Source organism: Ursus arctos, unplaced genomic scaffold, assembly GCF_023065955.2.
Source record: "Ursus arctos isolate Adak ecotype North America unplaced genomic scaffold, UrsArc2.0 scaffold_1, whole genome shotgun sequence".
NCBI classification, from domain to species: Eukaryota; Metazoa; Chordata; class Mammalia; order Carnivora; family Ursidae; genus Ursus; species Ursus arctos.
Window position 1 is genome coordinate 11,535,379 of NW_026622763.1, and position 16,681 is coordinate 11,552,059.

The 16,681-nt window shown below is 36.3% G+C and overlaps 1 protein-coding gene across 10 annotated transcripts in view; it reads right to left on the bottom strand.

Annotated features, from left to right (window-relative positions):
• The window catches only part of EPB41L5 (erythrocyte membrane protein band 4.1 like 5), a 156,415-nt gene that overhangs the window by 86,110 nt on the left and 53,624 nt on the right, over positions 1-16,681 (bottom strand). For all 10 annotated transcript variants that reach the window (XM_057317191.1, XM_057317189.1, XM_057317188.1 and 7 more), the window contains 8 exons: positions 13,503-13,545; positions 12,457-12,535; positions 11,420-11,464; positions 11,188-11,240; positions 6,803-6,923; positions 6,587-6,674; positions 5,724-5,812; positions 2,758-2,827 (listed from right to left, as the gene is read on the bottom strand). In XM_057317191.1, the coding sequence (XP_057173174.1) occupies positions 2,758-2,827; positions 5,724-5,812; positions 6,587-6,674; positions 6,803-6,923; positions 11,188-11,240; positions 11,420-11,464; positions 12,457-12,535; positions 13,503-13,545 (588 nt within the window). The remainder of the gene's footprint in view (positions 1-2,757; positions 2,828-5,723; positions 5,813-6,586; positions 6,675-6,802; positions 6,924-11,187; positions 11,241-11,419; positions 11,465-12,456; positions 12,536-13,502; positions 13,546-16,681) is intronic.

Below are 16,681 nucleotides of genomic sequence, written 5' to 3' on the forward strand. Positions count from 1 at the left end.
AGCAAAAGACTTGAAAAGACACTTCATAAAAGAGAATGCCCCAATACTCAATAAATATATAAATAAGTGCTAAACAAACAGTCATTAGGGGAATGCACATAAAACCACAAAATCATTCTACCACCAGAACGGCTAAAATGAAAAAAGGGAATATCAAACATTAGCAAAAAAAAGAACAAATGGAACTCTCTTATACTGCAGGTGAGAATGCTTGCGGGCACCTGGGTGGCACTGTAGGTTAAGCGTCTGCCTTCAGCTCAGGTCATGATCCCAGGGTTCTGGGATCAAGCCCTTCATTGGGTTCCCTGCTCAGTGGGGAGAGCCTGCTTCTCCTTCTCCGTCTGCCTCTCCTGCCAGCCCCCACCTCCCACCCACGTGGGCACGTGCACATGCTCTATTTCTATCTCAAATAAAATAAATAAAATCTTTTTTTAAAAAAAGGAACGTAAATTTGTATAAACACTTTTGAAAACAGTTTGGTAGTATCCACAAAAGCCAAACAGGTGCATATCCTAGTCTTCAAAGCAGCACTCTTAAGCACCGAAAACTAACAACTCAAATGTCCATCAACAGCAGGATGGATAAATAAGTGTGGTCTATACATAAAATGGAATACCATGTAACAGTAAGAATGAGCCAATTATAGCAACCTGCTTGCTACAAGAGGGCTGCGGCTGGAAATACAATGTTTAAATACAGAAGTTAGACACAAAGGGAGCAGTCAGTCAGGTTTCATTCAGATAAAGTTCAAAATATAAACAAAAACCAATGTATAGTGTTCAACTCAGGAGAGCGGTTTTACCCTTTGAGGTCTATACCTGGTGGGAGGCACAAAAGAGAGCATACCATTCTGGCAGTGTTCTATTTATTTTGCCATCTGGGTGCTAGTCATACAGGTGCTTGTGAAAACCAAACAAGCTGCACACTTGCTTTTGCACTTATCTGAATGTATGTTACACTTCAATAAAACTTACGAACAAAAAATATACACAGAAAAAAAATATGGGAAAGCATATACCCTCAAAGTAGGAAAAATCCTTGAAAGATTACCATGAAAGACTGATAAATTTGCCTATTCAAAAAATTTTTAAATACTTGGCAAAAATTACAATAAGTAATGTTAAAAGACAAACAACTATTACATAAAATATTTACAGTTTCTAGGACAAAGGGCAAAACCACTAAGAAAAAGGCCAAATGACAAAATGGGCAAAGGATATGTACGAATTGAGAATCTGGAGAAAAGGAAATACAAAGAACTCAAATGTATGAAAAGATGTTCAATATCACTCAGAGTAACAAATAAAAATCAAACCTACAATGAAATTCCATTTTTCACCTTTCAGATAAAAATGTGACAACTCCGTCTGAGGAAAGAAGTTTGATCCTTTATAGGATCTCTGTATCCAGGACAAACACGTATTGGAACCAGCATAACCACCTCCAGGAAATTATCCTACAAATACTTGCCAATGTACAAATTCATGCATATATAGTGAATAAATGCTAAGTGAGAATTTATTAAATAAATTAGGGTACATCCATACAGTAGAATACTATGCAGTTTGTTTTTTAAACAAGACCAAAGAAACAGTCTATATAGTCATATGGAAAAGATTCCAAAAGTTATAACATAAAGTTTAAAAAGGATTAGTACAGAAGAGTCTAAAAGCATGGTAACTTCTGTATAAAAAAGAACTGATATACACATTTGTGTGCGTGTGTGCATAAAATACCTTCAAAAAGATATCCAAGAAGCTAATACTATATAAGATCAAATCTAAAATGCCATTGATTGTAAGATGCACAATTATCTTATGGCCCAAATAAGAACAAGTGTCACCAATTAAATTATGACCATATTTCCTTATCACATACAATTATATTTTATTCTTCTTGAAGAACTGCCTTTAGGTTTAGAGAGAAATATCACTGAATCATATATGGGCTTACATAAAAAGGAAAATATTCGTAAAATAAGTTTTTAGGTGCAAAATCTGCCTCTTCTGAATCACTGTCAATTCATTTGTTAATAATATAATGATCATCCTCTGTACCATCAATAGATTTCTTTTTAAAATGCTCTATTGCATCTATGATTTCCTTCTAAGCTGTGTGATAGGGCAATCCTTTGCATATATCGCGGTAATAAAACTCAAAACTTGCAAAATTACTGTTTTGTTTAATTTTCAGAATCTTCTTTTAGGTTCTCTGCTACGTAGTCCTTCTCACACATCATTGTGCATACAAGTCTTTTTGACATTTGCCTAACTTGTTTTTATCTATATCCATCTATATGTATATATGTCTTTCAATTTACTTCTTTGCATGCAAGAGTTACTTTTATTTATTCATGATTCTGTGAGTTTTGCCAAATGCATGCAGTCTAGCAACTACCACCAAAATCCGGTTACAGAATAGTTCTCTCATGCCCCCAGATTCTCTATGCTGTTCCTTTGTAAACAAGCCTCCTCATTCTCCCTAATCCCAAACAATCAGTGATCTATTCTATTACTACGGGTCTGCCCTTCCCAGATCATCATATAAATGAAGCCATACAAGTCATAATCTTCTGAATCTGGCTTCCTTCACCTGGCATAATGCATCTGAGATACATCCATATTGTGTGTATCAATAAGGAACTAGAGTTAACCAAAAAAAGAGTAATCCTTATTTTAGAAGGCTTTATTAAAGAATATTAGACTTGAGTTACCACATAACATCATCATTGTTAAAAAAGTAATGCAAAGTTCCTACCTGATCATCATCTTCTACAACCACCAGGGTTAATTTATTCTTCTTAAAATCCAATCTGGTTATTTTGGGCCTATAATAATATCAGAATAAAAGCCAGATTTCAAATAAATGTGCTCTAAATTAAAAGAAAATGTTTGTTGTTACTTCCAGCACATTAATCATGTAACTGCTAAAATGAAAACTGATAAGAGGGTAAACATAACCTGTACTGCCCACCAACAAAGCCTCCAATCTAAAAAATACTTAGGATAACAGAAAAAAACATTTCAAAAGCAGCATCTCTAATAAAACCAATGCTGTACGTATATCAGACATTAAAAATGTTAAGAAAAAAAGAAAATGAGGAAATCCAAATATATATTTTATAGGCTGCCAGCTATGGTGCAAGAGATTCTCCAGGCCTAGTAAAGCACCAGCATAAGAACTAGATACAGGAAAGAATATAAAGCTTTGTTAAGGGGCGCCTGGGTGGCTCAGTCGTTAAGCATCTGCCTTCAGCTCAGGGCGCGATGCCAGGGTCCTGGGATCGAGCCCTGCATTGGGCTCCCTGCTCTGCTGGGAGCCCGCTTCTTCCTCTCCCACTCCCCCTGCCTATATTCCCTCTCTCGCTGGCTGTGTCTCTCTCTGTCAAATAAATAAAATCTTTAAAAAAAAAAAAAAAAAAAAGCTTTGTTAAAAGGCATAAAGGAAAACAAATTCTTGATTAGGGCCTTCAACTCTATTTTCTTTATCAATTTTGGTTTGAGAAGTACAACTATAATCTTAAAAAAAAAAATTTTTTTTTAAACCTCACTTTATGGCCCCTTTTCCAACTCTATCTCTCACCTGTACTAAAATCCTCAACAACCTACCTCATGTGAACTCTGTACTTTTATGAACTGTGAATGTCAAAACAACACAACTCTCAATCTAATTTTCACATATAACCTATATAAAAAATATAATTGTAAGACATAACTTGTTTACAAGAGTTGTACTAAAACAATAAGTATAATAGGTAGAGGAGGTGGGAAGAGCTAGTACTTTTTTAGGTGTAACAAATACTTACATAATGCCTATGAAGTGTCAGGTACTCTTATTAAGTATTTTACATGTATTAATTCAAGTGATTCTCACAACAACCTTAAGAGATGGTACAAAAGATGCTTTCTTTATCTCACCGCCCACAGCATTCTCTGGCCATGAAGCATGTTTCATCTGCCCACAGGGCAAGCTGGAAGTGTCAGAGAATTAACATTCGAGAACTGGATAAATAAATACCCCAGAGCTCCTTCACCTATCAAGGGACAGTTATGAAGGTGCTCCACTGAAGTCCCTCAGAAAGTCCCTAACAGAGACACCTGGATTCAAAAATAAATGAAATATTATCTTCAACTTTTTGAGGGAAAATAATTTTCAACCTAAAATTCTATTCTCAGCCCAATTATCCAGAAAGCTTAAGAGAAGAATAAACCATTTTAAGGTATCCAAGGATTCAAACAATTTACCTCCTACACCTGCTTTTCTTAGGCAGGTACTTGAGGCTATAGATCAGAATAAACAAAAGGAAAGAAAGGAAAATATGGGAAGAAGACACAAAGGATCCTAGCTGAGAGAACAGATAAAAGCTGCAGAGTAGCCTGAAGAGCAGACAGTTCCAACTGGAACAGAACAATCATTCGATGCAACCCTGAGGATTTGAAAGAACTTAAGGATAAGACAAAGGCAGGTAATTCAAAGGGTTGTGTGGGGTGTGCGGTGTGTGAGAGTTGGGGGGGGGTGGTCAAGAACTTTGGGAAAAACAAAAACCTGTACAGGAAAAAATAAATGTAATCCAGTTGTGAGTTCAAGGATTTCCGGACTGATCAAAAGAAAGACAAGATCATGAGACAGCAGTCTTGTGCAACAAACTTTACTAAGATGTTTGGACAGGATTGCATGAGAAGGGAAGTCCTTGACAACAGGACACCTTCCAGAGGTGGCTGCACAAAGTTACCACCAAAGAAGGAGAAGAGGGCAAGAGAACTTGTAGGAGAGAGGAGAATCAGGGAAGGGGCTTAGGTGTCTACTCAAAGGCATTCAGCAGCAAGCGGGGAGTGTCTGGGTCAGAGAGCTCCGAAGGGCAGCAGTCGTTTGGGGTCTTTTAGAGCTACAGGATTTGTCTTATCTAAGACTAGCAGACGTCAGGTATAGCTTACAGTAGGACATCCAAAGCAGGCAGGCTCTAAGTCATTAAAAATATACCAATTGGGCTACAAGCAAAGTAACTGGGTGTATAGAAATTTGAGTTTCATGCTGGTGGGCTTTGAGCTAACAATCCTGGCATGCTGTGAGCAAGTAAACAACACAGGGACCCATCTTCAGCTCCTGTATGTAATACCAGTACACTACGAAGACCTACACCAATTCTGACACAGGGATAACAATATGAACACTATTTCCTGATTTTCAATTCTTAGAACAAACCAGGCAAGACGTGAAGAACTTAACTATGGCTACGAAATCCAAGTAAAATCTGTCCTTGATATAAAACGCAAATATAATTTAAAAATATGAATGATAGAAATTGGGACCTAAAAAGAGAAGCACAGCTTAAAGGGAGGGGTAAATATCTTCCTTTTACACACCAGGGAGTAGGGAATAATCAGACTGTGGAACAAGAAGTACTAAAAAACAGTGATGTAACTACATGACAGCAGAGTGTCCACGTAAACAATACATGTAGAAATATAAAATATATCAAGAGATGTATATATTCTGACATACCTTGAAACTAATGGAAAAATGGATGGAAGAGTTTAAAATTTACTTCTGGGGTGGGACTAAAGATAGGTAAGGAGTATGATGGGAGAAAGCTGCTTTTCACTTACAATCTTTTCAGAATCATCTGATTTTCAAACTCAATTTTATGTGCTAACTTGACAGAGATGTTTTTTACTCATTAGAAAAACAAAACAGTAAGTATCTATAACATTAACTCTGCTTACCAAAAAAATAAGCCAATTTTGGTCTCTCCTTCAAAAACAAGGACTCCTGTTGGAGTTAGTCCCAAGCTATAGTCATTCCCATCTCTAGCCTAATTTAAGGAGAACAAAATGTGTTAGCTTTATTAGCATAAAACAGATTTCACATTTTCATAAACAGTTTATTTTCACATTGAATTATATTAACTATATACAGGCTAATATTAATATGCAAAGTGTTTTCAATAATCAGAATACCCAAAATAACATTCTCAGGAAAATTCATGCATACATTTACTTTACTGTAACACCATAGTCTTAAGATATGTAGTCACTGAAAATACACTGTGGTACAATTCCACTACAAAGAAAGCTCTTTGCAGATTCTGCCCATATTCTATTTACCACTTGAATTACAAATTTTTTAGAAGACTGCCTTTCTGGAAAAATTTAGCTATTTAACCCAGAAATAACTTAAATCACCATACAAGCTGTATTACATCTTATCAAAGTCCTCTCAAGCTATAAATTTTCAACTTTGCTTCCTAAATTATTTTAATTTTTAAACAGTCTACTCAGCTTAAGTGATACAAGATGATATGAACGTGAGGTAGAAGAATAAAAAGTGGTTTAAAAATCTAAAAAATATAATAATAACACCTTAAAAGCACAGATATACCTTTTTGGAGATTTTTATTGTTTCTCTTCTTTCTTACAATGAGCCTTTATGTGAGATTCTCATATTTAATCTCAACCTTTACAACACATCCAACGTACCCAGTGCTATACTATGCCATCTCCATGCATTCCGTCATACTGAAAAATGCCAGTTACCTTGACTCTTGAAGGAACAAACGTTTTAAAAAGCATCACAACACAGTGCTTACCTTGACCACATGCATATCAACTCCATACATTTCTAACCATTTGGCTTTATTCAGGTAATTGGTTTCAGCTTGTGCTGGTGTCTGACCTCTGAAATTTAAAAAATAATAATGTTTAAAATAATAATATAAATTTTATACCAAGAACAAAAATAGAAGAAAACAAATATAAACTTATTGCAGCCATGTTAAAGAAAAGTGTGATCAAATGTCAAGTACCTGTATTCCTTCCATTTCTCAAAAATAGCCAGCTCCATCTCTTCAGTCTGAATGGGCACAAACCTGAACTCAGATACAAGTTCAGGACTATGCTCAGCAAGATCATAGTCACCAAGTTCAGCTATAAACATAAGTTCCACAAAGTTATATTTTGTTAATAAGTTTATTTCCTTTTGAATCTTTCTTCAAAACTCATTTTATTAATAAAAACTGCTAAGATTAGAAAGATTCTTTTCTTAAACTACCAGTAAGTCATAACACCCAGATCATTCCTAAAAATAAATCTAACTCAGACTAACAACCTGTCAATGTCTATACACACAATCACATACTTGTGGTTGGTGGTATATTTTCAAATAAATGTGTTTCTGTTCATTTATTTCATACCTTATAATGTTTAGCTTTTGAAAACTTTTTATTCCTTAGAGAAATACCTATTGACCTTATAATAAACCGACAAAAATATTTAGCAACCTTTAAAAAAACAATTAGCAGGTATCTATTAAGAATCTAATAGGCAGAGGGGCACCTGGGTGGCTCAGTTGGTTAAGCATCAGACTCTTGATTTTGGCTCAGGTCATGATCTCACGGTCGTGAAATTGAGCCCTATGTCAGGCTCCGCACTAGGCGTGAGCCTGCTTAAGATTCTCTCTCTCCCTCCCTCTCCCCCTTCCCACTGTCGGCTTGTGCACATGCTCTCTACTAAAAAGAAAAAGAAAAAAAGAAAGAAAGAAAGAATCTAATGTGCAGAGAACATGACATCATATACCACTAACAGTCTCGGGCTGGGGTGCCTGGGTGGCTCAACTGGTTAGGCGTCCAACTCTTGATTTCAGCTCAGATCATGACCTCAGGGTCATGGGATCAAGCCCCAGGTCGGGCTCCATGCTCAACACCGAGTCCGCTTCTCCCTCTCCGTCTGCTCCTCCCCCTACTTGCACTCTCTCTTTTCTCTCTCAAATAAATAAATAAAATTAAAAAAAAAAAAAAAAGTCTCTGTCCTCCTGGAATTGTAAATTGTTAATTGTAAAGAAATAACTGAAAGAGGGGTGTCTGGGTGGCTCATTAAGTGTCTGCCTTCGGTTCAGGTCCAGGGTCCTGGGATCAAGCCCTGCATCATGCTCCCTGCTCAGCAGGGAGTCTGCTTCTCACTCTCCTTCCCCACCCCCACCCACCCCCACCCCCGTTCATGTGCTCACTCTCTCACAAATAAAATCTTTAAAATTTTTTTTTAAAAATTAAAAAGAAACTGCAAGAAAAATTAGTAAAAAAATATTTGGGGAAGGGAGGCAGTAGGAAAAAATCTGGAAAATGCACAAATATTTATGTACCCATCTGTGGTTATCTCTGAACTGTGGGTTTGGGGAAGCAGGGTAGGTGATTTAATTTTCTATACTTTAGACATCTTTCATTTAAAAGAATATTTTACTTATTTAAAAATTAAACTATTTCCACTTTTATTTAAAAAAATTCAGCTGTGTAGGAAGAAATACATAGATCTTGAGATAATAAGATAATAACTCATTTATTGAACATTGATTCTACACATTAGACATATTACACATATACTGTCATCTATTTTCTCAACAACCTTGCAGAATATTTATCATCATGCCTACTTTATTACTAAGAAACTGTTTTTTTGTCTGGACTATAATGTTTTTTAAGCACCAAACCAAATTTACTATCTAATGTTGTTCAGGATATATACTAAAATGGCAAGGAGGGGTGCCTGGGTGGCTCAGTCGTTAAGCATCTGCCTTCGACCCAGGGCATGATCCCAGGGTCCTGGGATTGAGCCCTGCATCCGGCTCCCTGCTCTGCTGGGAGCCGGCTTCTTCCTCTCCCATTCCCCTTGCTTGTGTTCCCTCTCTTGCTGGCTGTGTCTCTCTCTGTCAAATAAATAAATAAAATCTTAAAAAAATAAAAAAATAAAATGGCAAGGAAAAACTGAAAGTATGAGGAAAAGTTAATAACAAAAATTATTCTGATAAAATATAAAATCATAAATGAGAAACAAAGAACTCATTTTATGAAGATGGGAGTAGTACTTCAGCAAATTTATTCTTAAGGACCTTAAGACAGGATTTGACAAACTATTAGACACAGGACAAAGAGATCCACAAGATACGACATGAAGTGTGAAGGAATCATGTAAATAATGGTGCCACGGATGAAAGAGAAAGTAGGAAACAGCTTTAACTTAGGGAAAAAATGTGATAAGTAGAGTTAAGAGATAACAAAATAGAGCCACAATGCATGAATCAAACAAGTATTTAGTAAGCACTACTTTTTTGTTTTGTTTTGTTTTTTTAAAGATTTTATTTATTTATTTGATAGAGAGAGAGAGAAAGAGAAAGCACAAGCAGGGGGAGTGGCAGACACAGGGAGAAGCAGGCTTCTGCTGAGCAAGGAGCCCGATGTGGGACTTGATCCCAGGACCCTGGGATCATGACCTGAGCTGAAGGCAGATGCTTAACCAACTAAGCCACCCAGGCGTCCCAGTAAGCACTACTTTGAACAGTGTATTGTTAAATACACAAAAATGTAGAAAGTCACATTTTCAGGAAGCACATACCTTGGCTATCATGACACTTACACAGTGAGACACAGAATATATGAGGCCGGAAGTGGCCGAACACGAACATTGACAAAGACAGCTTTTCAGTAGATAAAAGGTTTAGAACTATCAACCTCATATAGGAATTAATAAAATGTAAAAAGTGTGCTTTCAAGAAAAAATGCATGCAGTTATACACTTCTGAGTATTACAATCATAGAGGCATAGCATTTCCAAGCTAGTATTGGACTTTTTGCCGATGAGAAAACAAATCTTAATTTGTAGACAGACTAGGATAATAGATGGAGGCAGGTAGATAATTTACTCTAGTGACAAATTTTTGAAGTACAGAAATTTCTTCTGGTCACCAATCCCTCTGTCAACAGGAAAATATGCTTTCTTAAACAGTGGAAGCACGAAATAAGCAAAAATATTAGGTTTACCATAAAAACATAAAAATTTAGTCTTACTATTATCCATACAATTGCAAATAAATACTACTGATCCTAGAGGGATTAGGGATAAATATGTAATCACCAAAAAAGTATAAATGCCTTCATAACCATTAAATTTTACTTGTATTCTAGTATATATAAATATTCAAATAGAATATTTATGAACAGAATATTTGTGAATGAGGACCAAAATTATAGTTTTCTTAAAATGTCAATTTTTCAGGAAAAAAAAATACATAAGCTTGGGGCGCCTGGGTGGCACAGCGGTTAAGTGTCTGCCTTCGGCTCAGGGCGTGATCCCGGCATTATAGGATCGAGCTCCATGTCAGGCTCCAACGCTATGAGCCTGCTTCTTCCTCTCCCACTCCCCCTGCTTGTGTTCCCTCTCTCGCTGGCTGTCTCTATCTCTGTCAAATAAATAAATAAAATCTTTAAAAAAAAATACATAAGCTTAACAGTATTTGGTCGTTATAACAAGGTACATAACAGGGGCGCCTGGGTGGCGCAGTTGTTAAGCGTCTGCCTTCGGCTCGAGGGCGTGATCCCAGTGTTCTGGGATAGAGCCCCACATCAGTCTCCTCCACTAAGAGTCTGCTTCTTCCTCTCCCACTCCCCCTGCTTGTGTTCCCTCTCTCGCTGGCTGGCTGTCTCTGTCAAATATATAAATAAATAAAATCTTTAAAAAAAAAAAAAAGTACATAACAGTGAGTTTTTCATTAATCTCATTTACTGGAAAATCCTTTTTGTATTGTTAAAATAACCATCAGGAAATTTAAAACATACTCTAAGTATTTCTTTCATGGATTCATTTTTAAGAATAAAACTAAAGAAAGCAAAATATGTGACTATTGCAAAAATTTACTCCTATATCCTTGCATTTTTTTCAAGGAAAAAAATAGCAGAAGTTCCCATTATACTTATCAAATTATCAAATCAACTGCAATTTTTGTTTGAAAACAAGGTACAGATGAAAAGGGAGCAAATAAAATCAAAAGGAAGAAAGAGAAGGCAATGTTCTAAAACAAGTAAAAGTACTAGTTAGGGTTGGATATTGACACAAGTTTACACAACAACAGCAGTGTTACTTTTCTTGCACATCACTTTGAATCTTGAAATTCTTAACTAAAAATATACAAAGAAGAATTATGTTATTTTTTTTTTAAGATTTTATTTATTTATTTGAGAGAGAGAGCACAGCAGGGTGAGAAGCAGAGGGAGAAACAGACTCCCCTCTGAACAGGGAGCCCGATGTGGGCTCGATCTGGGGACTCCAGGATCATGACCTGAGCCGAAGGCAGACACCAAACCGACTGAGCCACCCAGGTACCCCAAGAACTATGCTTTATTCTTAACAGGTAAGAATTGCTTACCTTGTAGATTATAAGCTGCCAACTGAACTGCTGTATCAAAGGGACACTCTAATCTGAGACCAAAACACAAATTTGTTAGACAAGTCAACTTTACAAGCTTCATTTTAAGATAAGTGGAAATAATACATACTTTGCGTTGATAATTTCTTTTTCGTAATTAACTATGAATTTATTTTTCAAAATTATTTTCAATTACTTAAAATGTGGTTTACCTTAAACAACTAATACTCACTTTCCACTGAGAATATCCTGTTTTAACTGAAGAACAAATAAATACCTAAGAAAAAAAAAAGGCACACATTTAACTAAACAGAACAATCTACTTTGAAAAATAATCTTACCCTTCTAATTTGAGAAGAAACATTCTTAATTACAGAATTTTACCTGCAACAGAATCTATAAAAGAAAAAAATATGGGAAAAAAATGGGGTGATAAGCATCAGGAGGATGGTAGCATGTCCACAAAGCCACAGAGTACAGTACAACCACCTTAAGATTAAAGGTTTTAAGCAAATTATTGAAAATGAGCTCTGTGATCTCATTTAACATTACGCTCACAACAATACAAGTTACTTCATATGTGAAAGGAACAGGGCATGTACGTAAATATGGAGATGAGCTACAATCTCACTGGCAGAGTATTCAAGAGGAAACCCTTCTAAAGGGACTCAGCAACTCAGTTTTTACTTAATAAGCAGTATGTGTGTATGAATCATGGATTTACCACACACAGTCAGTGAATAAATATGAAGGAGGTAGGACAAAATAAAAATAATTGTATATAACCTACTTAAAGTTTGTTTAAAACTATTCAAACCACATCAGGATCTAATATTTTTCATCAGTCAACGACATTTCAATAGGTAAAGTCAGGAGTCAATTTGAATAAACTCCCTGTGGCCAAAGATAGATCATTTTGAACATCAACAAACATAACACCAATAAATACAATATGGCAATATAGTCAAACACAGCAGTCCTGTTTAAAATCCATGAGCTGATAATGATACTTAAAAAAAAAGAACTCACTAGTTACCTTTAGAGGATGCTAGGGAACCAACTCTTTATTTTGAAAATTGATAAAGGAAAAAAAAAATCCTACTCTTTAAAACACTGTCCCAAAATGAAATTCTATTGTCTGAGCTCTTAACCAAAGGCAAGAGATCCATTTCATTAGCAGTCTACAAGCTGGAAAGAATTATAAAGGCAATCTTCCAACACCTTTAGTTAGCTGACCAAAACTTCACCCTGTACAACTTGTGGTCTTACCGTGTTAGCTCTTCACGAAGATTATTTGGTTCTGAGGAATAAAATTTAACTCGAAGATGCAGACAATAGGGTGAACCAACTGTCATTAAAAAACAAAAACAAACAAAAAAATACTTTAACTTTTTATGTAACTATTCAAAGAGTAAGAATTTTCAGTCAATAAATTTGTCAAAAAGTCTACTGAAGTGGGGACAGAAGATAACAGATTATTGTGGCACACACCAAAATACCGTACGGCTTACACCTAACACAAAAGATCAAGAAGTAGATTTTTTAAATGTACCAACTATCATATACTACTATCACAATCTCCAAGAATAGATAGCTCTAAATTAATTCCCACAGTTCTGGGCAAAACGCATCAAATAAAAATCTTGACTGTGCAATCTAACAGCCTAAAAATCTGGCAAGCTGTATTTCTTGTGAGTACTGAGTAATGCCTAGGTTATTAACTGCTCATGGCAAATTCCCCCCACACTTTCCAATTCATTTCACCTACTTCACTAACTTCTAAATTCTCAGTGGTCCCATTATGTTGTAAAGACAAAAGTTGAGATGCTCTGAAACCTCTTACGACAAAGGACAAACTGGATTACAAACCAGACATTGGTATCTTCCCCTAACTATTGCTAGAAATAATAATAACAATTTATGTGAATTGTTTCACTTCATTACTCTTAAATTTTAAAAGTTACTTCTTTAAAGTCTCAAAACATTTTATAGAGTAGGGCAGATGCCAAACAGGAAAATTTCAACATATATAATTACTAAAAGTTAAGCATCTCATGAGAACTCAATCTCCTTTGCAAACTGCAAGTCTTTCTCCGGGAAATAAACTGTAAAGCACTTGACTTGGGATTACTATTAACCCTATATTAACTTAGGGGGTGGGTCAGTGTATCAAATTGAAATTATCTTTAGAAAGTAGAGATGCTAAGAAATTCATCTGAAATATGATTTCTTTATTAAGTCTGAAATCAGAGCTTCTAATATATAATTACATATAATTAAATTCACTTTTTAGTCACAATTTTTTCAACACTTACTTTTTACTTGCTTTTTGATGCTCTTAGTACCATCTAGCCAGTGCTGAAAACAAAAGCAAAAATCAGATGTGCAGCAGATGACAGAACTAACATTTTCATTTTAATAAAAGTTAATTTTCATCATGCTTCAGTGATAACCACAAGGAAATATTTTCACAAGAGAAAAAAAAAAGTGAGAATGAAAATTGGGGGAGGATTATCTGCCCCAACATCTACAGCAAACTTATGACACACAAGCAAAAACTGACCTAGGCTTTTTTTTTTTTTTTTAAGATTTTATTTAAGAGAGAGCGAGCGAGCAAGCAAGAGCGTGGGGGCAGGGGGAAGAACAGAGGGAGGGGGCAAGCAGACTCCACATTGAGCACAGAGCTCTACGCGGGGCTCAATCCCAGGACCCTGAGATCATGACCTTAGCAGAAATCAAGCAACTCAGCCACCCAGGTTCCTCTCAGATAAAGGACTTCTTAAAACATTTCCTCAGCTCCCTCACAGTAACAAGGATGGTATTTTAAATTCTGCCCTTAGTTTTCCAATTTCCCCCAAAAATGACTCTTTCAAAAATGTTGAAATTAGAAGAAAAGTATCCTCAAATTCCATTGCCTGGTTCATTCTTGTGATAAAAACGTAAGATTTACTAAGAGATCATAACCAAAAATGAGGGGAAATAACAGTGTCACTTAAATTTTACAAAACAGATACTACTCAAAAGTAGTACTCTTTGAAAGAGCCTACACAATAAAATTAATCTAGCTCATAACTAAGGCCCCACCTATTAAATGAAGCAATCTTTGCTCCTTGACTTTACAAACAAAAAATGTTAACACTGTGACTAGCAGACTTCTGGGTTCAAAACTAACAGCCTTTTGATTTCTGTAACCTCCCCACTATGAAATGTCCGTTAACACAAACAGACTTTAAGAGGCAATTCCAGAGGCTTCCAAAGATAAACCATTCCCATCTCACTTCTCACTATTAATCCCTTTACAACACCAAACCTAACAGCGGCAGGATGCACTCATCCAACTAAGACATGTATGATTGTGTTCTCTCCAGCAATGCTTACAATTCCAAGCACCCTAAAAACGAAAGGAGTGCTCTTGTGCTAACTAGTTCACAGAGCTAAAGAATCCAGTTTCAGAAATCCAGATAGGCAAAGAGTGGGTAAACAAGGCTGCATTGTTAATAGCCTTGTAACCGTTTGTTTTTCTTGCCAATTATTTGCCTAGCCTCTTCTCTCCACTCTCCCCCAAGATCCAAAAGTGAAATTCACAAAATTACCAGTGTGCAAGCAAAGTACCTCTTCATGTTGAAATAAGATGCTCAGTAAACATTTCAAAAGGCAATTAAATACTATGCAATATTTTCTCTGGATTCCACGGGTGTAGGCTACTTGGCCATTTCTCATCTTTTTTTTTTTTTTTTTAAGATTTTTAAGTAATCTCTACGTCCAATGTTGTGCTCAAACTCACAACCCCAAGATCAAGAGTTGCATGCTTGGGGCGCCTGGGTGGCTCAGTCAGTCAAGTGTCTGCCTTCGGCTCAGGTCATGATCTCAAGGTCCTAGGCTCAAGCCCAGAGTCAGGCTCCAGCCCAGAGTCAGGCTCCCTCCTCAACGGGGAGTCTGCTTCTCCCTCTCCCTCTGCCTCCTCCCCTCTGCTCAGGCTCTGTGTCTCTGTCCCTCTCTCATATAAATAAATAAAATCTTAAAAAAAAAAAAAAAAAAAAGAGTCGCATGCGCTACTGACTGAGCCAGCCAGGAGCCAGCAGCCATCTCTCATCTTTTAATAAATTCAGCTGGACATCCATTTCTAAGTCTATTTCAAACTAGCAACTGTTCAGTTTTACACATCCCTCCAACAGAATCCTAGGCTAGCCAGTAGAAATGCAATTCAGCCTATTAGCAGAAAAGATTTCAATCTAGTACAGCAAAAAGTCCATCCATCATGGCCAATGCCAGCAACGCAATATCCAAAAATCCCAAACTTAATTATGTTAATACCTACTACAGCCTGATGCCAATCACATATTGGGTATAAGATAAAATTAGTTTCTATACCCCAGATAGTCTTCTACCCACAACAACTTCTACCCAGAAGTTGCTCCATCTTCAGGTTTTATCTACTCTACTGCAATGAATTAACAGGTATCTGCCGGTTATCTGGGCAGTCTTACGTGCCTATGGTTAGGGAGACCCCTACACTATAATGAGTGCAAATGAGCACAACTCTTCCAGGAGGCAATTTAACGATGCCTTAAAAATAACTGTCTTTGACTCAGCAATTCTACACCTAGAAATAATTATGGATGTGCACAGATTTACTTACAATGAATTATGTGAAAGAAAGTTAAGACAATATATATTTTCAACAAGAGTGAACTGGTTAAATAAAGTATTTCAATACAATAGAACTCCATGCAGCAATTAAAAACACGGAAAGCAAGTATTTAAGGATCTGGAAAACTATAACATATTGTTAAATTTTAAAAGGCAGATTATAAAATATAATTGTTTTGTCAAAATGTACAAGTTTATATATAAAAATACGCTTTTTTCTTTTGGACTGAGATAATCTATAACAAAACAGTAACAGATATCTCTAGGGGGTGGATACTGCTGGTGATAATTTTTCTTCTTTGTGCTTTCTTCTATTTTCAACTCACTCTACAATGAGCACGTATTATTTAAAATGTTATATGTTATATAAGTAATATATTCAGATGGTTTAATTTTGGGGTAGTATTAAAAGCTATATGGTCAACAGTTCCTCTCCTCCCTGCAATAGGCCACCCCCCATACACCGAATTTCTATCACCACATGCATCCTCCAACAAGACATTATTGGTTTCTGACTCCATCCAGAGTTTCTTCAAACAGGGAAGAAATGTATTGGTAGGGGCACCTGGGTGGCACAGCAGTTAAGCGTCTGCCTTCGGCTCAGGGCGTGATCCCGGCGTTATGGGATCGAGCCCCACATCAGGCTCCTCTGCTGTGAGCCTGCTTCTTCCTCTCCCACTCCCCCTGCTTGTGTTCCCTCTCTCGCTGGCTGTCTCTATCCCTGTCAAATAAATAAATAAAATCTTAAAAAAAAAAAAAAAGAAATGTATTGGTAAGACCTAGAGAACATTAACAATAGACTGAACATCAATAGGCTAACTATAAATTTTGACAGAATAAACTT